The 25,916-nt window shown below is 43.3% G+C and overlaps 1 protein-coding gene across 1 annotated transcript in view; it reads right to left on the reverse strand.

Annotated features, from left to right (window-relative positions):
* LOC117508249 (immunoglobulin superfamily member 11-like) overlaps nucleotides 1-2,483 on the reverse strand; it is a 389,150-nt gene extending 386,667 nt beyond the window's left edge. Inside the window, 1 exon segment of the mRNA XM_034167921.1 lies at nucleotides 1,982-2,483. Within this exon segment, the coding sequence (XP_034023812.1) occupies nucleotides 1,982-2,042 (61 nt within the window). The 5' untranslated portion in view covers nucleotides 2,043-2,483.
* Nucleotides 2,484-25,916: the final 23,433 nt, after the last annotated feature.

Here is a 25,916-nt window from a genome sequence, read left to right on the forward strand (position 1 = left end):
AAAAGCATTTGGAGTTACCAACTGTTTAAATGCAGAATAATTTCTAAATGTATTTATTTATTTACTTTCCTAAGCCATACAGCACAGGTTTCAGCTTCAGAAGCTCAAATTGGTGGAGTGTTGCAGTGATGCCTCTGCTTCTGGAAGGTTCTCGGAAGCTTTCCTCATCACTTCTCTTATGACAGACCTTGTGTCCCCAACTGTTCAGTTTGTCCAACCGACCACCTCCAGGAAGAGCTGCTCCCAAATTCTTTTCTTTTAGAATTTTCAAAATCCTTGGGACCCTTCAATGCTGCAAGAAGTATTTGTTAGCACGACCGAATGTATTTTTTTTATATAGTCTCTTGTGTGCCTCTATATCAACAGTTGTGCACCTTTATGTCCAGTCAACAGATTTTGCACAGGTGGTCTCCACTCAAAGTGTGCGTTCATTGAGAAAATTTGACTGAATGTCAATGTGATATTTCAGTTTGTGTCATTTTTGAATAAAATCTTTTTTCACTGTCATCATGAGTCTTAGGGTACTGCTTCAAGAGTTTAAATAATTTAACGGCAAAATAAAAGACAAAAGTGAAGGGTGGGAAATAAGTCCTACAGCACTACAAGCACTGGCACCCAAGCGAAAGAGTCCATGACTTCCCCTCGGTGGGATGCCAACCCGACGCAGCTTACTGCCCCAGCCAAAGCCGGTAACCATTTACAGCTGGGTGGAGTGAGACCATGTAGATGAAGTGTCTTGTTCAAGGACACAGACAGGTTGCATGAGTGGGATTTGAACCCCAGGATATGTAATGGTAGGCCTCTTCCTTATGCACCTTATCTACAGATATGGGTTAATTATTCATTTTAACTTTTAAGCTTAATTTCTGTGGTTAAATCTGAACAGTGCGTTGACTTCTAAACCTTGAGTCTATGTACTTCCTCGAGTCTTGGACAGTAATGGAATTCTGAATTGGTCCAGGTTCAAGTCTGGAATATACGGCAAACTGTGTGGAACTTATGCACAGGTAAAAATAAATAAATAAATAAATAAATAGAGAGACAACCTCATGAAACTGCTTCATTTGGTAACACTCAAATTTGGCTTATGTAGTTAATTAATTTGAGTATTACATACTGAAGCAATTTGTTGGGCTGGCAATGGGGTCAGTTGTTTCCAAAGCAGAAGGTTCCCGGTTCAAGACCACCTGTGTCCAGTCTCCACAAAAGTTGAAGTTGCATCAATAAGGGCATCTGGCAACAAACTTGTGTCAAATCAGCATGTAGATCCATATCAGGTCTGCTATGGCAACCCCCAAATTAAAAAAAAGAAGCCAAAATAACTTGCTTTACTCAGCAAGTATTTTAGATGTTATTTCAATTCTTATTTTTTGTTAACTCAATTTCTTGCAGTGAACATTTATGCATCATATCTAAACTTTAATTCTCAATTCATATGTTTGTTCCAGCTTATAGCCAGTAGTAATTTCCCCAGTTATTCTGATATATGAAATTATTTATTTCCTGTTTATTTAGACTCATTCTGTGCCGTCTGGTCAGCATGCTGCTCGATAATCGGCTGGATTACAAACGCAACAATCCACCGTCTGTTCCACTTCTGTTTCAAAACTCTTCCACCCTGAGCCTCATTCTATTTAAAAACAAAACGGCGACGCGTAATAGCCATTTTACGCACAGCAATATACAAGGAAGTGTGCATATAAATCACATAAAATCAACTTAAATCGGGTGTTTTGGGGGGTGGGAACGTCAGCGTGATCCACAAATCTAATATTAAAGGTGGTAGGCTGGGGGGATTAAATGTTTGTCCACGCGCTGTGGGAGCTGGCGCGCCCCTGGCACAGCTGAACTCACCTGTTTCTAAAAATTACCAAAGTGGAGTGTGATTCTGAATGCGTCCACGTGGTTAACGCACATAAAGCCTGTAAATTAAAGCGTTAATTACGGTGTTTTCTAAGTTTGCAAGCGTCAGATAACTTACCCTCCATGCAGAAAATAACCATCCAGGCAATCCACAGGTCCGAGTTGTGGAACTTCAGCATGGTTCTTGAGTTTTCCGTGTCTCTTCTTCGGTTTTAGCCCAGTGTTCGGTCTCCTTTGCAAAATTCTCAGCTTCGATCACAGAACTCTTGAAGAAAACTGCGCACTCCGTGTGATGGCATGAGACAGTGTTTGCGCAGCCACTATTACGCTTGTTTTTGTTAAAAGCTAAAACGTGCGTAAAACAAGACTGCCCGCATTGCGTCCCTTTATCCTCCTGTTATACCTGCTGCTGCTCACTGATTCTGATTTAAAAATCACTTCGTCGCTCTGTGACAAAACTTAAAGTCCAGCGGGTGCTAAATTAAAACGCGCTCAGTGTAGCTCAAAGTAATTAGAAACATATCATAAAGTGACACTTTTGCCGTCTGTCGGGTCTCTCCAGCGCCTCTTATTGCGCTCCATGGTTTCTGACCTGCTGTGCTGCAGCTGAACGAACCCCACAGCAAGTTAGACACAATAACAAGCAGCACCACTTCCGGTTGATTTAATAACGAGTGCTTCAAACGTTAGTGTAGAGTGGGCTTCTGATGTGGATCATATTTACAATCTAAAACGGGTTCGACTTTATTTTTTTCTTTCTTTCTTTTAGTTCATAAATGTATGTACTTTATTTACATGAATTGTGTGATTATTTTGTCTTTTGTGATTTAGTACGTAACTGAATTTATTAAATCCCCAGCAAGACACACGGTGGCCCTATGAAAATGTACTGATATTGTTCAGTTATTTAAAAAAATGCTGGGTAACAACATTCATTTTAAAAAGTGATAATAAGAAAACCACAAAGCATTTATGAAACTTTTATTGGGTCTTGGAAAAAGAAACATGCTTAAAGAAAATATGTCAAACTCATTGAGGAAAACCAAAAGGTCCATTTTGATTGATTGATTTGGCAAAATGCATGATTTGATATAGCAATGACAATATACATACACATACTTGTTGAGGATGACACAAAAAAGCACAGCCTTATTTCCATTGTGGTCCCCATAACATCTTACAATTATTTAAACATTAATTTTCATGAGATACTGTACATTTAAATGCACATTAAAATAATGTTGTCATCTCTGCCTTCCTAAATGGACATTTAAGAATATTTTTTGTTATTTTGCATAAAACAGAAAGCAGTTGTGAAACTATAAAAAAAAAAAGTAAGCTGCTCCCTGGTTTACACTCGGGGTCACCACAGTAAGTCCAAGGTGGATCTGCATGTTGAATTGGTACAAGTTTTACACCGGATGTGCTTTTGGACGCAACTCCACACTACATAGAGAAGAAATGTGGCAGGAGTGGGATTTGAGACTGGAACCTTCTGCACAAAAACAAAGCACACTAACCACTTGGCCACCGCCCCTGCACAGCTACTGAAACTATTACTGGATATTAAAAAAAAAAATGAATCTTGCTTGAAGAAAATATCATATGGAGGAAAACAAAAATGCATTGATTTAACATTAATTTCCCTCAGATGATGGAAGTTTAAATATTATTAAGAATAAGTCTCTTCGACTGCTCCCTGTCACTACAGCAGATCCAAGTTAGATCTGCATGTTGACTTGGCACAAGTCTGGCACACTGCATGCCCGGCCTGATGCAACTCCATATTAAATGGGGAATGAGCAGGGGTGGGGTTTTGAACCAGGAACCTTAAATTTTATATATATATATATATATATATATATATATATATATATATATATATATATATATATATATAGGCTGCTTTTGATGTTTTTAAAAAATGTTGGTTGAATCATTTATTGGGAGGTTACATTAAGACATTACTACAATATCTATCTTAAACAGAGATTAAATTCTTTGTCATATTTTCATGTGCATCAGTATAATTAAGCAAACTATGTGCTTTTATTTTTTAAGCAGATCATCCAGGTTGTTTCTGTTCAACTTGACGGCGGTCAGGCACGGATGGATGAGATCAGCTCCAGCCCGGCTGTTGCTGGGAGACCGCTGACGCCATTCTGAGAGAGAGAAACGATTGCGCCCCCGTGCGGTGGATCACAATACTGACCTGGGAATGTCTGATTTCTTACTCCAAAACGGATGGATGGATAATCCAGATCACAAGGGAATTTAAAGTGCATATCTCTGATCAGTGAAATGTCAAATGAGCTGACAATTCTAAAAAAAAATAAAAGATAAATAAAGATTTATGAAACTATTGATGTATTGTGTTTAATTTTGGTGTCATATGCCTTGACAAATTAAAACATCAACATGGGGAAATGAGCTTGATTTCATTTGTCGCTGATAAATGTTTGCCTCTCAAAAACGTTGACTTTGGCGATGATGTGAGGGAAAGGAATGGGAAAACTGAAAGTTTTTTGTAACTTGAAATCTGTGTTTTTGTGAACTTTGACAGCGAAGATGTCGAAATGGTGAACAGGTGTGTTTTGGGAGAGTCCATCATAAGCAGTCGTGGTGTTTATTAGTTGTACAGTTTTCCCACAGAAAATAGTTTGATATGATTTGGATTTTTTTTTTAAACAAGATAACTTTTAAACTGAAGCAGCAGTGATATTCTACATGTCTCCTATGTGCAAACACAGAATGAGAACTCCGCTGGATGCATCCCTCACGTTATGTATGTGTAACTTTGTGATGTTCTTATTCAGATGTATTTGATGTGGGGGGTTTTTCTGAATACAGTGCATCTAAAAAGTATTCAGAATGCTTCACTTTTTCCACATTTTGTTATGTTACAGCCTTATTTCAAAATGATTGAAATTCATTTTTTCCTCAAAATTCTACACACAATACCCCATAGTGACAATGTGAAAAAGCTTCTTTTTTTTAGATTTTTGCAAATTTAATAAAAACAACAAAAATGAAGAAATTACCTGTACATAAGTATCCACAGCCTTTGCCATGAAGCTCAAAATTGAGCTCAGGTGCATCCTGTTTCCAGTGATCATCCTTGAGATGTTTCTATAGCTTTAATTGGAGTCCACCTGTGGTAAATTCAGTTGATTGGACATGATTTGGACACACCTATCTACATATGAGGTCCCACATTTGACAGTGCATGTCAGAGCACAAACCAAGCATGAAGTCAAAGGAATTGTCTGTAGACCTCAGAGAAAGGATTGTCTCGAGGCGCAAATCTGGGGACGGGTACAGAAACATTCCTGCTGCTTTGAAGGTCCCAATGAGCACAGTGGCCTCCATCATCTGTAAATGGAAGAAGTTCAAATCCACTAGGACTCTTCCTAGAGCTGCTGCCAGTCTAAACTGAGTGATCAGGGGAGAAGGGCCTTAAGCCCCTTTTACACCGGGGCTGCTCCCAGTTGCTCCCTGTGGCGTCATGACGACGCAGGAATTTCTGCGTCAGGTGCGCGCAGCAGGGGGCAGAGAGGAGGTGAGAACGCAGCCTGTAGGTTCTCTGCATAGAGAAGTCAGAGTGCACAGTTTGGCTGCAGACAGACTGCACACTCTGACTTCTCTTCTGCTTGTTGTGCTGAGGTGCAGGGCTGCGCTCTGAGTTCTGTTATAGTTTATCTCGCGCATGGACCGTCCTTTAGCAAATGTGGATATTGTTGGAGTTCTACTTGATGTTGACATGTCCTGGACTTATGTCCTTTTTTAACTGTGATGAGAGAGTGAGGAGAGAAAGGAACTAACTGCAGACAATTTTTTTTTCTTTTCTTTCCTCCTTTGACCGCGAGATGCGCGCGAACCGTCAAACAATGAGGAGATGTCTACTTGATGTTGACATGTCCTGTCTCAGGACTTATGTCCTTTTTTGTCCTTTTTTTTAACTGTGATGTGAGAGTTTGAGCAGAGAACAAGGAACTAATGCCTGCAGCCAGACTTTTTTTTTTTCTTTTAATTGTTCACATGTGCGCGCGTGAACGAATGTCCATGAGTGGACTCGAGATGTCCGGACTTTTTACTGGATATTTCTGGCAATCAGTCTGCATTTTTCCAGCGTGTAGTTTTTACTGCATTGAGTACACGGTATAAAAACAATCCTGTGTGATTTATACTGCGGGAACAACGAACACAGCAGGAATCAGAAATTGGCTTCGTCATGTCGGGTAACGCCTCTTTGCCCCGGCTTGCGCTGGAACCACTTCCTTTCTGCGTCGAGCACAGGACGCCAAAAAAATTATTCAGCCCGTTTCAGCTCCCGGTTGCGCCGTGCGTCATTATGACGACGCTGCGTTGAAGCAACTCAGTGCCCAGACGATGCAGCTCGGCGCCACAACAGCGCGAGGGCGCAAAGGAGGAAGCAAGTCAGACGCCGAAAAATTAAACACGTTTAATTTTTTTGGCGTCCTCTGCTCTACGCAGAAATCAAATCAAATCAATTTTATTTATATAGCGCCAATTCACACCAAACAGTTGCCCCAAGGTGCTTTATATTGTAAGGCAAAGCCATACAATAATTACAAAAAACCCCAACGGTCAAAACGACCCCTTGTGAGCAAGCACTTGGCAACAGTGGGAAGGAAAAACTCCCTTTTAACAGGAAGAAACCTCCAGCAGAACCAGGCTCAGGGAGGGGCAGTCTTCTGCTGGGACTGGTTGGGGCTGAGGGAGAGAACCAGGAAAAAGACATGCTGTGGAGGGAAGCAGAGATCAATCACTAATGATTAAATGCAGAGTGGTGCATACAGAGCAAAAAGAGAAAGAAACACTCAGTGCATCATGGGAACCCCCCAGCAGTCTAAGTCTATAGCAGCATAACTAAGGGATAGTTCAGGGTCACCTGATCCAGCCCTAACTATAAGCTTTAGCAAAAAGGAAACTTTTAAGTCTAATCTTAAAAGTAGAGAGGGTGTCTGTCTCCCTGATCCGAATTGGGAGCTGGTTCCACAGGAGAGGAGCCTGAAAGCTGAAGGCTCTGCCTCCCATTCTACTCTTACAAACCCTAGGAACTACAAGTAAGCCTGCAGTCTGAGAGTGAAGCGCTCTATTGGGGTGATATGGTACTATGAGGTCCCTAAGATAAGATGGGACCTGATTATTCAAAACTTTATAAGTAAGAAGAAGAATTTTAAATTCTATTCTAGAATTAACAGGAAGCCAATGAAGAGAGGCCAATATGGGTGAGATATGCTCTCTCCTTCTAGTCCCCGTTAGTACTCTAGCTGCAGCATTTTGAATTAACTGAAGGCTTTTCAGGGAACTTTTAGGACAACCTGATAATAATGAATTACAATAGTCCAGCCTAGAGGAAATAAATGCATGAATTAGTTTTTCAGCATCACTCTGAGACAAGACCTTTCTAATTTTAGAGATATTGCGCAAATGCAAAAAAGCAGTCCTACATATTTGTTTAACATGCGCATTGAATGACATATCCTGATAAAAAATGACTCCAAGATTTCTCACAGTATTATTAGAGGTCAGGGTAATGCCATCCAGAGTAAGGATCTGGTTAGACACCATGTTTCTAAGATTTGTGGGGCCAAGTACAATAACTTCAGTTTCATCTGAGTTTAAAAGCAGGAAATTAGAGGTCATCCATGTCTTTATGTCTGTAAGACAATCCTGCAGTTTAGCTAATTGGTGTGTGTCCTCTGGCTTCATGGACAGATAAAGCTGGGTATCATCTGCATAACAATGAAAATTTAAGCAATGCCGTCTAATAATACTGCCTAAGGGAAACATGTATAAAGTGAATAAAATTGGTCCTAGCACAGAACCTTGTGGAACTCCATAATTAACTTTAGTCTGTGAAGAAGATTCACCATTTACATGAACAAATTATAATCTATTAGATAAATATGATTCAAACCACTGCAGCGCAATGCCTTTAATACCTATGGCATGCTCTAATCTCTGTAATAAAATTTTATGGTCAACAGTATCAAAAGCAGCACTGAGGTCTAACAGGACAAGCACAGAGATGATCATTTGTAACCTTCACTAATGCTGTTTCTGTACTATGATGAATTCTAAAACCTGACTGAAACTCTTCAAATAGACCATTCCTCTGCAGATGATCAGTTAGCTGTTTTACAACTACCCTTTGAAGAATTTTTGAGAGAAAAGGAAGGTTGGAGATTGGCCTATAATTAGCTAAGATAGCTGGGTCAAGTGATGGTTTAATTACTGCCACCTTAAAAGCCTGTGGTACATAGCCAACTAATAAAGATAGATTGATCATATTTAAGATCGAAGCATTAATTAATGTAGGGCTTCCTTGAGCAGCCTGGTAGGAATGGGGTCTAATAGACATGTTGATGGTTTGGAGGAAGTAACTAATGAAAATAACTCAGACAGAACAATCGGAGAGAAAGAGTCTAACCAAATACCGGCATCACTGAAAGAAAGGATGTGGTTCCAGCGTAAGCAGGGGTAAAGAGGCGTTACCCGACGTGACTCTAAGCCAATTTCTGATTCCTGCTGTGTTCCGTTGTTCCCTCAGTATAAATCACACAGGATTGTTGTTATACCGTGTACTTAATGCAGTAAAAACTACATGCTGAAGAAAAAAAAAATGCAGAATGATTGCCAGAAATATCCAGTAAAAACTCCGGACATCTCTAGTTCGTTCACGCGGACACATGTGAACAATTAAAAGAAAAAAAGTGTGGCTCCAGGCATCAGTTTGTGCTCCCTATTCCATCAAAGACTTTATTTCCTTCGTAGACTTTGTTTGTATGGAGTCAATCAGAAAATTATGTTGTTGTTTTACCAGGCAGTGTTAGAGAGCCTAGTTAGGTATGGCATGACTGCCTGGTACGGCAATCTTTCTGTACAATTTAAAACGAAACTTAACAGACAAATTGATGATGCAATGAAGATAATCGGAAAGAAACAATATCAGTCCCTCAGTTCACTCTATGAAGAGTCTGTTTTGAAAGCAGCTCAGAGGATACTGATGGATTCAGTTCATGTTCTTCACGCAGAGTACACTCTCCTTCCCTCTGGGAGAAGGTACAGAGTTCCTCGGAGTAGACTGAATAGATTTAAAAATTCATTCGTCCCCATGTCTATTAAATTGTTAAACAATAATGTTTAAAATTGGAATTATGCAATATTTATGGTGTTTCTCCTGACTCCTGTCATGTTAATTTGTTATGGATGTGGTTGTGTTTTTATCTGTATTTGTTTGTTTTCTTTTTTCTTGTAAGGCACCTAGCATGAGTCCAAGACAAATTTCCCTGAGGGGACAATAAAGTGTATTGTATCGTATCGTATCGTATCGTAGTTCCTTGTTCTCTGCTTAAAGTCTCACATCACAATTAAAAAAGGGACAAAAAAGGACATAAGTCCTGAGACAGGAGGACATGTTAACATCAAATAGAAGTCCAGACATCTCCACCTTCGCTTGAAGGTTCGTTCGCGCATGAAATAAATAAATAAATGAAATGAAATGAAATGAAAACCTGCTCCAGAGCGCTCTCGACCTCAGACTGGGGTGACCGTTCAGCTTGTAGCAGTAAAATGACTCTAAGCACACAGCCAAGATATCAAAGGAGTGGCTTCAGAACAACTCTGTGAATCCAATCCAATCCAATTTATTTATATAGCACATTTAACAACAAAGATGTTCCAAAGTGCTGCACAGATAGATAGATAAAACCCCAATAGTCAAGAAATAAATTAAAAATAAAAAAATTAACAGTAAAAATGACTAAAATGTGCAAGATAAATAAATAAATACATACAGCATACAAAACCAATAAAATCTACCAAAATTAAAACAAAACCAATAAAACAGAGGACCACACAACTCGCGCAGTGTTAAAAACCAGAGAATAAAAGTGGGTCTTCAGACAAGACTTAAAATACTCCACTGTGGGGGCTGTTCGGACATGGAGGGGCAGAGCGTTCCAAAGACTGGGGCCAGCCACAGAGAAAGCCCTGTCCCCCCTGGTTTTAAGTCTCATCTTGGGTACCACGAGCTGGAAATGGCCCTCAGACCTCAGAGCACACGCCGGAGAGTAAATTTGTAGGAGGTCAGTGATGTATTGAGGGGCCATTCCATTCAAAGCTTTAAAGACAAGCAATAAAATCTTAAAATCAATTCTAAAATTAATAGGAAGCCAGTGCAAAGATGCAAGAATTGGAGTTATGTGCTCACACTTCCAGGCTCCTGTTAAAAGTCGCACTGCAGCGTTCTGGACTAACTGCAAACGGGAAAGAGCCCGTTGGCTAATGCCGAAATAAAGTCCGTTACAGTAGTCCAGATGACTTGAAATAAGAGTGCACAAGTTGTTCAGAAAGGTTAAAAGATAAAAACGGTTTTACCTTTGATAAAAGACGAAAATGATAAAAGCATGATTTCAAAACACCATTGATTTGTTTATCAAATTTAAAATCACTGTCGATAGTGATGCCAAGGCTGGTGACCTTGGGACGTACAAAATCCTTAAGAGGTCCCAAGTCAACGAGGGCACTTCCAAACAACATAACCTCTGTCTTGCCCTCATTAAGTTTCAAAAAATTCTGTGACAACCAAGCCCTGACGTCACACAGACAGTCGAGTAGGGGTGTCAGGGGCAAAGGCTGTTTATAGCGATAGGCATGTCGGTTTGACAATCAACAGCATAAAAATGGTAGGCCATGTCATGTTTTTTAAAAATCTCTCTGAGTGGGAGGAATGTGGCCCAGCCAGAGCCCAGACCTGAATCCAACTGAACATCTCTGGAGAGATCTGAAAATGGCTGCACACCGACACTCCCCATCCAACCTGATAGAGCTTGAGAGGTGCTGCATAGAGGAATGGGCAAAACTGTCCAAAGATAGGTGTACCAAGCTTGTGGCACCATATTCAAGAAGACCTGAGGTGTAATTGCTGCCAAAGGTGCTTCAACAAAGCATTGAGCAAAGGGTGTGAATGCTTATGTACATGTGATTTCTTAGTAGTTTTTGTTTTTTTTTAATAAATTTGCAAAAATTTCAAAAAACATTTTTCATGTTGTCATTATGGGGATTTGTGAGTAGAATTTGACAGAAAAAAATATTTACTACATTTTGGAATAACACTAACGTAAAATGTGGAAAACGTGAAACACTGTGAAGACTTTCTGGATGCACTGTATAAGGTAATGTAATGTATATAGTATGTATGTAGTAGTATGTAAGCAGGTCAAATTGAGGCTTCACCCCTTCATCCATATACGAGGTCTGTTAGAAAAGTAACACACCTTTTTATTTTTTGCAAAAAATAATCATGTGTGATTGCATCAGCCAAGCTTGAACCTTCGTGAGCATGCGTGAGTTTTTTCACGCCTGTTGCGTCATTTGCCTGTGAGCACGCCTTGTGGGAGGAGTGGTCCAGCCCCCTCGTCGGATTTTCATTGTCAGGAAATTGGCTGATCAACTGCCGCTTTGCTTCATCAAAATTTTTTCAGAAAGTGTGAGAGACAGCCAAGTGGAAACCATTTGGAAAATTCAGATGGCTTTCGGTGAAGATCTTATGGGGATCACACGGATTAAGGACAATTACAACTGGATTAAAGACGGACCACAGCGGCGGATGCCGCGCTGCGCACCGAGCGGCGATCGACAGGCTCAAACGACCAGATCATTTCCAAAGTGAACGCTTTGTTGATCCGGGATGTCGTCTGACTACCAGAGAAATGGCAAGACAGCTGGACATAGCACTTTTTCGGCACATTCCACTGTTACAGGAGTTTTTGTAATGGAAAGAGGAGCGGAGAAATTCGCCACGGAGCCGCTCATGGCGCAGGACGAAAGCACCTAACAGACCTCGTATGCATCAAAATTTTATCAGTTCTTCATTGACCTAAGTGAAACGTCTAGGCCAAATTTATTTTTTGTATGTTCATTTCTTTTTAAGATATCCTGATGACAGTCTAAAAGAGAAATGGCACTGAAACACAACCTGCTTGACAAACCTTAATAAAAAAAACTAATTCAGGTCAATTCCAGTGGTGAGGTCAGTAAAGGTAAGTCACTCCAGCTTCAAGAATCTAAACTGTGACTGCAAGAAGCATCTAAGGTTGATGGGAAAAGTTCAAGCCTCTTATCAGCTCATTAGTTCACCTCAACACTGTTCTACCTCAAGAGTCTTTTGGTCATCTAACAGCTAAAAAAAAAAACACCATCAAAAGAGAAACAGCATGAGGTCATTTTTTATTACATCTCAAGTTGTTTTGAAAACTTTGACAAATGTGATCACAGGGCATGACTGGAGCAGTTCTCTCTGATCAACTGTCTATCCCGTCCTCTCTCCATGTTTTTAGAACCTCAAAGCTATTTTACAGGATTTCAGAGACGTGCAGCCATCCCCAAAGACTAAAAACATCTTGAGGACAGTCATTCACATCCCTCTCTCATCCAGTATCTCTCTGAACTTTTAATTTGCAGCGCCACTTTAAAAATCTTACATAGCTTTTTTAATAGTTGGACTGAAAACCTAAAGAAGGTTCAGTTCATCTGCATAGTCCAAGTCCACACAGCTGGAATGGGGAAATAAATAACCTGCGATGCACTGGTGTCCCCTCCTAGGGGAGCAGTTGACACATAACTGCATAATGCAACAGAATCTGCTGCACTTACATGTTAAAGTTGACTATTTTAGTCCAGGACATGTTTGAGTCATTTGCACCAAGTGCTCAATATTGTCACGCAAGGCACAAAAACTGAGTCTGATTGTTTTGGGCCCGCTGTGAGATCATGTATGATCTCAGTACGTATGCTAGAATGGACACCCAAAGTGCAACACTAGTGCTGGTTCCTTGTGGTCTTCATATTTAAACATATCTATCCAAAATGAAGCCAGTTTTTCCTTGACTAAAATACAGCTCTTCACCATATTTCTTCCACAGTGTTTGGATTAATTAGTTGTCAAAATGCTCCCACAGTTGTTTTTGATTTGTCCAAATTACTTTTCCCACATTGTTGCCCACATTTTTGAGATGTATCATTGCCATCAAATTCAAAATGAGCTAATATTTTCCATAAAATGGTAAAATGTCAGTTTCAACATCTGATATGATGTTATCTTCTAATGGGTAAAAAATATGGGTTTATGACATTTGCAAATCATAGAATTCTGTTTTTATTTACATTTTACACCTCAATCCAACTTTTTTGGAATTGGGGTTGTACTTGCAGGACAACCAGTGTGATCTTCAATGTACAAAAACAATGATCAAATAAAATTGTGACCAATTAAATTCAGCACTGGAGGTGGGTGACATCAGTCATGATCATAGCTTCACAGTCTCTCACACAACACTGTTGAACGGAATAGCCCAGAGAAGCCAGCTTGTCAAAGGTGGGCACAGGTTGCTTTTATATTGCAGTGTTATGTGGGCCGCTGAAGAGGAGGTACTGCTGGCCCACCACCACCAGAGGGCGCCCTGCTTGGAGTGTGGGCGCCAAGCACGAGAGGGCGCCAGACCCAGAGGAAGTGACAGCTGTCACTCATCGCACCAGCTGTCACTCATCTACACCAATACATAAGCCGGACTACAACTCCACCTCCCCGCCGAGAAATCGACTACCAAGAGGTAATTTCTCTGCTGACAGACACTTTGTGTGTAATAACCTGAACTTCTATTGCAGCCATTTTCCTGGAGTGTTGCCTTATCTGGAGGATTGGCGTTTGGTGTGACAGCGACGGCTTCGCCTCACACCCCAACCCAGATAAGTGGTTAAACCAGGAGCTGCACGAGTGTGTGATTGGAGGTGGAGGTTCTCCCTCCTAACTGTGTACAGACTGTGGACTACTGAGTGTGCGGACTCACACTCATTCATCTTGTCTCTGCTTTCTGCCAGCAGTACCAGGGTCGACAGCCGAAGACAGAGGCCACCTGGGGACGCGGGACTTGGCGGCTCCGGTGTTCTTCAGACCGTTGGTGGTGGAAGCCGTGTGGGACGCGGCTTCTCTCTCGTCGGGGGTCTTCTATCTTCGAGCCTGCCTACACGTCACCTGGTGTTAATTGACTTTACAAATTTTGTGTGTTTAGTTGTGTGTTGTCACAACATTAAATTGTTACTTTTTGGCTTATTCATTGTCCGTTCTTTAGCACCCCCTGTTGTGGGTCCGTGCTACGACACCTTCCCAACATGCAGCTGAGAATGCTGGGAATTGGAGTCCAGCGCATCATCCTAATGGGCATTTGACAACACCTGCTTTGATTTGCCCTGATTTGTACTTATTTGTACTATGTGTGAAGAGGCCCTTAAACTTGGCTTTGGGGACAAGGCAATTACTCTTGCCTATCCTAAAAAGTGAGCAAGGATTAGAGGCAAGGCTTTGAACCAGTTTGTGGAAATAAAACAAAAAACTGAAACTTTTAGTATTTTGCTTGGAATGAAAATGAAACCAGAAACTTTATATTTTTTATGTTCCAGAACAGAAATATTTTAAAATAATAGTAACCGGTTAATACCATTAATTGTATTTTATTTTTACCGTTATCGCCGTCTGTATACAGATTCATTAATGGGTGTTAATTAAACACTGCTTCCACTTCAGTAATGATTGTTTGCAGTTCTTCAAATGTCAAACATACTTTATTGAGTATCTTGTAAAGAGCTTTTCACAGATCTCACCGGTCCCTCCTGAAATCCTCCCCACCAGGCTGCCTGCTCCACCAAGTATTTCCAAGTTATTTGTATCTTGTAATTCCTTGTTTTTCATCAGTTGCCAAGTTAATTGAAGATCTTTGTTGGCTCTTTTAATACTCTTAGCATTATCTGAATAGATAGTATTCCATATTCCTCTTCTGGCAATAAATTGCTTAAATACCATTAGAAAAACTTCCATGGTCAAATCTGAAACTAATTCCAAATGTCCAGCTCTTGTTACAGTACATGTAAATAAGGCTATGTATGACTTTCTTTCCACAATGTGCTCGCCTTCTGTCACAGTTGCATCATAGCAGCATTGCACTGGCAGTTGTTGCCAATTTGGAATTTCTGTGCACCACTGTTCCCATTTCTCACACAGATCTTGTGGAAGTTCTTCGTCCCGATCAACACCTCTTTGCCTCAGCTCTTGAAAACTGCATTTTATTCTGATTGTGGGTGGGGATAAAAATCTGTTTGGGTCAAACAGTCTAGCTGCAGCTGGTTGTAACACTCCACACCTAGTGTTTTCTTTCTTTCTTTTGCAAAAACTGTGTGAGATTGTCAACTTCAAAAGTGAAGTCATCCTTAGCCGTCCTTTAAACAAGCACTTTCAAGGCAGACTGACTTATTTCTGTTTTCTCTATGAATTCCATATGCAGCCACTTACCTTGCAGTTCATTACAGTACTTTAATTTCCATTTGCGCATCACTATTCCAGCAGAAGACATCATTTATCCCACTGTTAGCGCAATATTTTCTGCTGAATTTACATGTGCAGCTCCTGTAATCAAATCATCAACATAAAGACATTCTCATAATTTTGACCACTTCTGGATAGATGGTTTCAGACCTTTTAATATGGTGTCTGAATGTTGCTGCCAGCAGGAAAGGGCTTGACATCTCTTCAGATGGAACTGGAGTCATTCTCAACGTGATTAGATTGAGTTCATGAATATTAATTGGTTTATCCTTAGTCCACGAAAATCTCAAAGTATCCCGATGTTCCTCCTTTAATGAAATTTGTAAGAATATTTTGTAATGTCTGCCATAAGTGCCACTTTATGTTTACGGAATTAAAAAAAAAAACTTAAAAGTTCTAGATTCAGATTTGGGTCTATGAGAAGACATGCTGGATTGGAGACATACAGTTTTATAATGTCTTCGGCCGCAATTGTCACATGTACTGTAATGCCTTGCACTCTAAAGCTGCACGCGATGTGCCTGCTACCTAAGCATACCAAACATCAGGCTAGTCTACACAGCTTGCCTCTCCTCTACAATTTGCATATTACATTCTCCAGACTTATGTGTGCTTTTGTTACAGAATAGCCAGTGGGATTTTTCTTGTACAGCTACAGTAGGAGCCTAACCTTTCCTTTGCTCAGACATTCTTCTGTCACTTCCCCTTAATGAGTGTTTGTCTAAAATTGGCTGTTCTTTCACAACTCACTACTTCCTTTTGTAAGAACTCCGTTAAACTCTTTCACGCTCAAAACTTCTTCCTTTAATCAACATGAATTCCAGTGTTATTTCTTTAGGCATCATTTTCAGACAGGGGGACAAAGCAAACTGCTGTAGATATTTGAAACTACCCCCATAGTACCCAAAACTACACACTTGAACTTTGCATTCATCATATAAATTGTGCAGAGCTGTAATATTTGTTGTCCTTTTAACAGGAATCAAATTTAGCAAATGGTTCATGTGCGTATAAATGATAAGATCCTTACGTCTATTTCTATTCAAAAGAATTTTAATTGCATGGTTTTAATTGCATGACCTGCAACTACCTTTGCACCATCACCATAAAGTAAAGACTTTAAATAATTAAACTTATTGGACTTACTGAGGTGCACATTATCATGTATCGCACTTGAAAATTGACTCCAGAAGTTTTGCCATTCATTTGCCACTTATTTTGTTAAAGTTTTCGACTGAGTTCGAGCAACTTTATCATAGGAATTCTGAGCTCTTGCACTGACGTTTGTGAAGCTTTTTTCCTTTTGCTTAGCCTTTTCAAAAACTTTTGTGTTCACATATGTCATTTTAATTTCATTCAGATAACGCAATGTTCCAGTCATCTCTTCATCCAAAGCACCTATTGGGGTGATTTGCTCAATTTTGTGGTTGAATTCTAATAATAATGTTTGTCTATGGCTCAATTGAGCATTCTTCCAAAGCTTCTGAATTTGGTTCATCTTTTCTTAATTCTTCTGTAACTTTGGTTACTAATTTCATTACTGCCATTCTAATTGTGCTCCGTACCTTCTTAGATCACATGTGGCCGTACTTTCGATCAATCCGCCGATCCACTAAGGAGTCTTCTCAGGAAGGGAAACTTTGTTCTCATCCTTTCTCTTCTCCATCCTAGGTTTTCACACCAAAAAAAAAAAAATGTAGTGGAATTTACTTGCAGGACAACCAATATGCTCTTCAAAAAAGATTTAATGTACATAAACACTTAAAACTACTTGAAGATGTGTTGTGTGGCCACCTATTGTTGCCTTTAGCTGCATTTGTTTCAGAAAAGTTTCTTTTCTTGCACTTCCTCTTGGTTACCATGAGAAGTAAACTATGGGGCTAATTTGTATGCATAAATATTAATGAGGTGTTTTGCATTGAACATTTATGGTTGAATGTGGACATGTAACCAATAGAGTGTGAGGTTGATCCATGTGCGCATAATTCCAGGTACAGTGGGTTTTATTGAAGACATTGCTTGCAGGTGTGCGCACGTAGTTTTATAAATCTGATTTTTGTTTGCACACCATTTTTGGCTTTTGTTCATACGTATACTTTAGTATGAATCCTACACAGTGTTTTATAAATGAAACTCCAGGGATATCATTTGAGAACCCGTTTGTACTTACAGATTTGTGCTTCAACCATGCATATGAACATTTCTACGCAATGTGTGGAATTTATCAACCTGTATTTAGATGTAGAAAGGTGCATATATGAATAGGTGTGACCTTGCGTACACATAGTATCTAGTGGTAGTACAGGGAAAATGTAACTACAAAGTATCGCTGCCAGTCTCATAGATACGGTGAATCCAGAAAGTATTCACAGCACTTCTTTTCGGAGAAGGATTTTCTTTCACTAAAACAGATCAAACCTAGGCTTGCATCTCAGATGTACCTTCTAGCAATTTGAAGCTAAACTTTCAGGTCTTTTTAAGAAAATCTTCCTCTATACCACTTCATCATGAAGCTGTATAACTGCAGTAGTGATGTGGTGTAGTTTACTGTTATTACCTGCAGAGGGCATTAAGCGCATATAAAAACCCTGACTGGTGAGGACCGAGAGTGTAGAGGAAGTCTTCATGCCCTGGCAACATTTTTGAATAAAGGCTCATTGGGCCTCATGTATCAATGTTGCGCACTTGTGGCGTAAATTTACGGCGTAAACTTGAAATACACCAAAGTCGCTGTGACATGTATCAAGCAGTGCGGACCTGCCCATTTTTGGCATACACCTGACGTGATCTTCATAAATGCGGCGGGTGGAAACGATCGTAATTATAATAAACACGCCTATAAATATTCAGACTCCACTTCAGACACACCCTTATTTTACGACATGGAAGCCAGGAAGACGGCAATGACAAAGAACTTCACCAATCACGACGCGTGCCAATAGAGCGTCAAAAGCGGCCATCGTATCAATTGTTTTGTAGTATATAATCAATAAAGTGTTACAGTGGTCCCTCATTAATCGCTGGAGTTACGTTAAACAGCCTGAAATACGCGAAACCGCGACGTAGTCAGCGTTATTTTTTACAATTATTATAGACGTTTCAAAGCTGTAAAACCCCTCACTACACAGTTTATACACTTTCTCAATCAGGCATGAACATTTTCTCACTTTTCTCTCGTGTGTAAACACTCTCAAAGTTCAAACCTTAGTAGGAAAATAATACCAAACTTTCAGGCCCAAACATTTGTTTGAGAAATAAAAACAGAAAGTTTTCCTATAAATAATTATGATGCCATTTAGAACTAATGCATTCATTTTAACGATCAACGAACGAGGTCGGACACATAAGAAATTATTAATAGTGACTCACCAGTATTTCACAGATCGGGCCTCTGAGTCCTGACGCTGCGCCTTTTCCCACTCACACCTGGCTGCAGGTGTTTGTTTCAGAGTGACAAACACAGTTATGAGTAGTTGGCGCTTTTTTCTTCTGGGCGACAAGATTCTTATAAACAGATACGCAGAACACAGAACACTGTAAAAAAAAAAAAAGGCATGCAAAATTGGACTAAATACTCCGCGAGACTCCGAGGCCACGACAGGTGAATGGCGTTATAGCGAGGGACCACTGTATTCTCTTTTCACATGTCAATAATTCTTGACGTGGATATTTGCTCGCTCAATTAATAAGACACGCCTAATCTGTCAGATTTCTTTATTTTTTAAATGTATTTCTGTATTTATTTTATTGTGACAACCGAATGGAGACGACAAAACCTGGTTGCAGCACGGGCGAATTAAGGGAATGACGAAACTACAGTTGTTATTATCAATTTCATAGTCTAAAACGATCACACCACATGAAGTTAAACTCAGCGCTGCTCTGGCTCCAGGCTCGAAGTCTGGAGAAATGGCGTGCAGCACTGTCTTTGCAGTCAGCGCTGTGGCCACGGATCGTGCTCCATAACAATCCTGCAAAAGCGGGATTTGTATTGATTATTATGTAGTATAATCAGGAAAGTGTTATTTATGTAACATATGCATTGATTTGTATAATGGCACTTTTTATCATGTTGATCATCTTCATTTTTATGTGGATTCCAGCGCTGGTTCATTTTGGTGTATAATTTATGCCACCTCTCGACCTGGTGTATATTTTCAGCGCAGCGTACGCCAACGACCACATTGATAAATGCCAAGTAGCGCAGCCGTTTTGGCGTACACCCCATATACGCTCAAATATCGCCGTACGCAACGTTAATACATCAGGCCCATTGACCGTAAGTGCCTTGCCAGTCTTCTTTTGGAAACAACCCAAGAAAAAATGTCTGTAGACACAACAGGCGCCACTGTAAAGTTGAAGCGGGAGCGTTCAAAATGCCTTTTAAAAACACTGTAAAGGCCTCCGTTTCAATGCTCCATGCACGCAGTTGGGGTTCTTTGGATGAAGCTACATTTGCTTGCTACAATGAGAAGCTGAAGGTGGATGATGGCATCGATCTTTACTAGGAAGAAGCTGGTCTTGATGATCACAGAAAAACCACACAAAACCAAACCCATTGGATCAAAAATCAAGCTAAATTTCACACCATCTCTAAAGCACAAAATTTGTGCAAATGTTTGATGATCACAGGTGGGTAAAGAGAGAGGGGAAAAGTCCTCAACATACAATGGGAAATACAAAGGGACCAGTTTCACAGTTTTTAGAGCTCACAATGGTTACTTTTTGCAAAGTACTTTCAGTGTTAAACAAAAAAATATAGAGATATCTGGGATGAAATGCTCCGAGCAGACTTTCGAATGATTTTTTGATCAGGTCAGGGTTGAAATTTTCTCTGTTGATCCAAGCTAACCACAGCCTCCATTGCTCCTCAGTCCCATCTGCATGATGTCTAATGACTCTCAGGATGTCAAAAATTTTTACTGACCTCGTCTGCATTAACACGGTGTGTACACCCAAACACCACACATGAATTAACCATTGTCTCCCTTTAGTGCTACCTGCTGCTTCATGCCTCACTGGCATTTGCTCTATGTTTATGTTCTCTGCCTCTCAGTGGCATGCAAAAAATCATAGACACACCCACAATGGAAAAGGGTATATTACAGAGGTATTTGTTAATGCTTTACACACACACATAAATTCTGCCCTCTTTTTGGGACAGTCCAAGTCTTAATTTATTACTTCCAATGTAGTTGGTGTAATGCATAGGTAGCGGCCAGGTACACTTGTGTTCAGCGCAGAGTGTCCCAGGTCAAGACCACCCCTGCTCACCCTCCATATAATTGGAATTGCAGCCTTTGTAAAACTCCCTTGGTTCTGTTGTGACCCAGACTTAAACAATGGAGAAGCCAAAGAGAGTTCCTCACTGTAACGGCTGTGAAGTGATTTTAAATTTCAAATCTTGACCATGACTGGCTGCCCCCTTCACTCCCTTTTCTTCACAAAAGAGTGGTTTCATGAAATACATTGCTGTGGTACATTTGTAATAGTATTAAAGTGTTACACAATGAAGAAACATAAAAGCAAGACCCATTAATCTAATTTTATTGATTTTTTTTCCCAGTGAAAACCTGCCAATTTGTGGTGAAAAACAAGCTTAGTACAAACGGGTTCATAACATAATTGTTGTGTGGGCCACCCGAAGAGGAGGTACTGCTGGCCCACCACCAGAGGGCGCCCTGCCTGAAGTGCGGGCTTCAGGCACGAGAGGGCGCAGTCGCCTCACAGGAGCAGCCAGGGTGACAGCTGTCACGCATCACCTGCAACAGCTGTTACCCATCATCTGATCAGCAGGGGAATATCAGCAGGACGACGCCTCCACCTCTTTGCCGAGATATCGTTCTACCTTGAAGGTAGTAACGTGCTCAGCTGACTGGTTAACAGTGATCTTTTGTGACTTTTGTGAGTTGTTTAGCTGACTCCTTTTCCAACGAGTGGTGGAGGTAGTTTTCCTGCCGTACGGATTCCTGGGTGCAGACGCACCCACATTTAATTGTTCTTTTGTTCCTCGCCAGCAGTACCAGGCAGTGGCCACCTGGGAGTTCGGGACTTGGCGGCTCCAGTATTCCCGGGGTCTGGTGGCGGAGGAAATCGTGTGGTTCCGGTTCTGCTTTGGACAGACGTCTCCTATCTTCGAGCCTGCCCACACGACACCTTTTGTGATTTGGCTTTTGTCTATTGTTGTAATCTGATTGTATTTGTTGTGCCCATTCACAACAGTAAAGTGTTGTTATTTGACCTCATCCATTGTCTGTTCATTTGCGCCCCCTGTTGTGGGTCCGTGTACCTACACTTTCCCAACAGGATATCTCGGCCAACGTCATGGACCCCGAGGGGCGTCGACCGGCCGTTGAACGGCCAATGGAAGAGCAGGGCGCACAGGCGTCTGCAGGAGGAATGATCGGTGAGTTGCAGCGAATCCTCACCGCTTTTACGGCTCGGCTGGATCTGATGACCGAGCAGAACGTCCTCCTTAACCGCAGGGTGGAGGCTCTCGCCGCGCAGGTGGAAGCGCGCCCTCAGGGCGTTGCTGCGGCTCTCCCTCCTGTCGATCCTGTGCGCAATAGTGACGTTCCACAGGTCGTTCAACGACCCCTCCCACCTTCCCCTGAAGCATACATAAGCCCTCCAGAAACGTACGGGGGTTGTGTGGAGACATGCGCGGACTTTCTTATGCAGTGTTCGCTCGTCTTCGCACAACGTCCCGTCATGTACGCGACTGATGCTAGTAAGATAGCTTATGTGATTAATCTGCTTCGCGGCAAGGCACGCGGTTGGGCTACAGCGCTCTGGGAGCAAAATTCATGGCTCCTTCTGACATATGATGGGTTTGTGAGGGAGTTCAGAACAGTGTTCGATCACCCAAATAGAGGAGAGACCGCTTCAGCCATGCTGCTGTCAATGAGACAGGGGCGCCGGAGCGCAGCTGCTTATGCAGTCGACTTCCGCATCGCAGCTGCGAGGTCCGGCTGGAATAGCACCGCCCTCCCCGCCGCCTTCGTAAACGGACTATCGTTGGTCCTGAAGGAGCATCTGGTGGCTAAGGACGAACCGCGGGATTTGGACGGGCTTATTGATCTCATTATACAATTAGACAATCGGTTAGAGGAACGCCGTCGGGAGCGAGGCGAAGGACGTGACCGGATACGCGCCGCCCCTCTCCCTTCCGGGTTCGAAAAGGGGCCGCCCTCCCCACGCTCCACAGCCGCAGCGCTTTGTGGGGCAACAGCTCCCCCTGTTGACGTTGTTAGGGAAACGCACAGGGCCAAAATGGGGAGGCTGATCCGTGGAGAGTGTTTTCTCTGCAGCTCAACAGAGCACACACAGAGAGACTGCCCCAAACGGCCAAGACGTCAACACTCGCCCTTAGAGACTGGGCTAAGGGGGGGTCAAGACATTCAAGTGAGACACACACAAATTGCCACACGACTCTCAGTCACGATCCTGAGCGGGGATTTAACCCTTCAAGCCCGAGCACTGGTGGACACGGGGTCAGAAGGGAATCTGCTAGATAGCAGATGGGCAAGGGAGGTAGGGCTCCCTCTGGTGGCACTTCCTTCGCCATTGCAGGTGCGGGCACTAGATGGCACCCTCCTCCCTTTACTCACACACAAGACACAACCAGTAACTCTGGTGGTGTCTGGAAACCACCGGTAGGAGACTGAGTTTTTTGTAACTCCTTCTACCTCCTGCGTGATTTTGGGCATCCCATGGATGTTAAAGCACAATCCCCGGATCGATTGGCCGTCTGGGGTGGTGGTTCAGTGGAGCGAAACCTGCCATCGGGTGTGTTTAGGATCCTTGGTTCCTCCCGGTTCCCAGGCTAAGGAGGAGGTCAAAGTCCCTCCCAATCTGACGGCAGTGCCGGTTGAGTACCACGATCTTGCTAACGTCTTCAGCAAGGATCTGGCACTCACCCTTCCCCCGCACCGTCCGTACGATTGTGCCATTGATTTGGTTCCAGGCGCTGAGTTCCCGTCCAGCAGGCTGTACAACCTCTCACGACTTGAGCGCGAATCAATGGAGACCTACATCCGGGACTCATTAGCTGCCAGGCTGATCCGGAACTCCACCTCCCCGATGGGGGCAGGTTTCTTTTTTGTGGGCAAGAAAGATGGTGGACTTCGTCCATGTATTGATTACAGGGGGCTGAATGAGATTACGGTTCGCAACCGATACCCGTTGCCATTATTAGATTCTGTGTTCACCCCCCTGCATGGAGCCAAAATCTTTACTAAGCTGGATCTTAGAAATGCGTATCACCTGGTTCGGATCCGGAAGGGAGACGAATGGAAGATGGCATTCAACACCCCATTAGGTCACTTTGAGTACCTGGTCATGCCGTTCGGCCTCACAAACGCCCCCGCGACGTTCCAAGCATTAGTTAATGATGTCTTGCGGGATTTCCTGCACCGATTCGTCTTCGTATATCTAGACGATATACTCATCTTTTCTCCGGATCCTGAGACTCATGTCCGGCATGTACGTCAGGTCCTGCAGCGGTTGTTGGAGAACCGGCTGTTTGTGAAGGGCGAGAAGTGTGAGTTTCACCGCACATCTTTGTCCTTCCTGGGGTTTATCATCTCCCCCAACTCCGTCGCTCCTGATCCGGCCAAGGTTGCGGCGGTGAGAGACTGGCCCCAACCCACTAGCCGTAGGAAGCTGCAACAGTTCCTCGGCTTTGCAAATTTCTACAGGAGGTTCATTAAGGGCTACAGTCAGGTAGTTAGCCCTCTGACAGCCCTGACCTCACCAAAAGTCCCCTTCACCTGGTCGGATCGTTGCGATGCCGCGTTCAAGGAGTTGAAACGGCGCTTCTCGTCTGCACCCGTTCTGGTGCAGCCCGATCCTAGTCGCCAGTTAGTGGTTGAAGTGGACGCCTCGGACTCAGGGATAGGAGCTGTGTTTTCCCAGAGCGGGAAGACCGATAAGGTCCTTCACCCGTGTGCCTATTTTTCCCCGCAGGTTGACCCCGGCCGAACGGAACTATGACGTCGGCAATCGAGAACTCCTTGCGGTGAAAGAGGCTCTTGAAGAGTGGAGACATCTGTTGGAGGGAACGTCCGTGCCATTCACGGTTTTCACTGACCACCGGAACCTGGAGTATATCAGGACCGCCAAGCGGCTGAATCCCAGGCAAGCCCGCTGGTCACTGTTCTTCGGCCGTTTTGACTTCCAGATCACCTACCGTCCCGGGACCAAAAACCAGAGATCGGATGCCTTGTCCCGGGTACATGAAGATGAAGTCAAAGCGGAGTTGTCGGATCCACCGGAACCCATCATCCCGGAGTCCACTATCGTGGCCACCCTCACCTGGGACGTAGAGAGAACCGTCCGGGAGGCCCTGGCACGAAGCCCGGACCCCGGAACTGGGCCGAAGAACAAACTATACGTCCCACCAGAAGCTAGGGCTGCAGTCCTGGACTTCTGTCATGGCTCCAAGCTCTCCTGTCATCTAGGGGTGCGAAGAACCGTGGCAGTTGTCCGGCAGCGCTTCTGGTGGGCGTCCCTAGAGGCCGACGTCCGGGATTATATCCAGGCCTGCACCACCTGCGCCAGGGGCAAGGCTGACCATCGCAGGGCATCAGGACTACTCCAGCCGCTGCCTGTGCCTCATCGCCCCTGGTCCCACATCGGCCTGGATTTTGTCACGGGCCTCCCGCCGTCCCAGGGTAACACCACCATCCTCACGATAGTGGACCGATTCTCCAAGGCGGCCCACTTCGTGGCCCTCCCGAAGCTCCCAACAGCCCAGGAGACAGCGGACCTCCTGGTCCACCACGTCGTCCGGCTGCATGGGATTCCAACAGACATCGTCTCCGATTGCGGTCCCCAGTTCTCCTCGCAAGTCTGGAGGAGCTTCTGCCGGGAACTGGGGGCCACGGTGAGTCTCTCGTCCGGGTACCACCCTCAGACCAACGGGCAAGCAGAACGGGTAAACCAGGAGGTGGAACAGGCTTTGCGCTGCATGACTGCCACGCACCCGGCGGCCTGGAGTACCCATTTGGCCTGGATCGAGTATGCTCATAACAGCCAGGTGTCTTCAGCCACCGGCCTCTCCCCTTTTGAGGTATGTCTGGGGTATCAGCCCCCGTTGTTTCCGGTGGTTAAGGGAGAGGTCGGTGTGCCCTCGGTCCAGGCCCACCTACGGAAGTGCCGTGGGGTGTGGCGTGCCGCCCGTTCTGCTTTGCTAAAGGCCCGGACGAGGGCAAAAGCCCATGCAGACCGTCGGCGGGCCCCGGCCCCTGCGTATCGGCCAGGACAGGAGGTGTGGTTATCCACAAAGGACATTCCCCTCAAGGTGGACTCCCCCAAGCTACAGGACCGTTACATCGGCCCATTTAAGATCCTTAAGGTCATCAGTCCAGCCGCGGTGAGGCTTCAGCTTCCGGCCTCACTGCGGATCCATCCTGTGTTTCATGTGTTGCAATCAAGTTTTGGGAGAAGTTGGGGAACATGGGGAGGTTGGCCTTTCAGGGGTAGTGGGGGGAGGATCAGGAATTCTGGCTTTCAGACAGTCGTGCAGTTCTCTGATGGATCTTTCCAGCTCCTTGTGCTGCTTGGCCAGGTTGTACAGGGCCCCCAGAGAATTCTTGCCCACATTCAGGGTGGTGGTGGCCAGCCCTAGCTGTTCCCTTTCCATATG

The sequence above is a fragment of the Thalassophryne amazonica genome, chromosome 4 (genome assembly GCF_902500255.1).
Source record: "Thalassophryne amazonica chromosome 4, fThaAma1.1, whole genome shotgun sequence".
NCBI lineage: Eukaryota > Metazoa > Chordata > Actinopteri > Batrachoidiformes > Batrachoididae > Thalassophryne > Thalassophryne amazonica.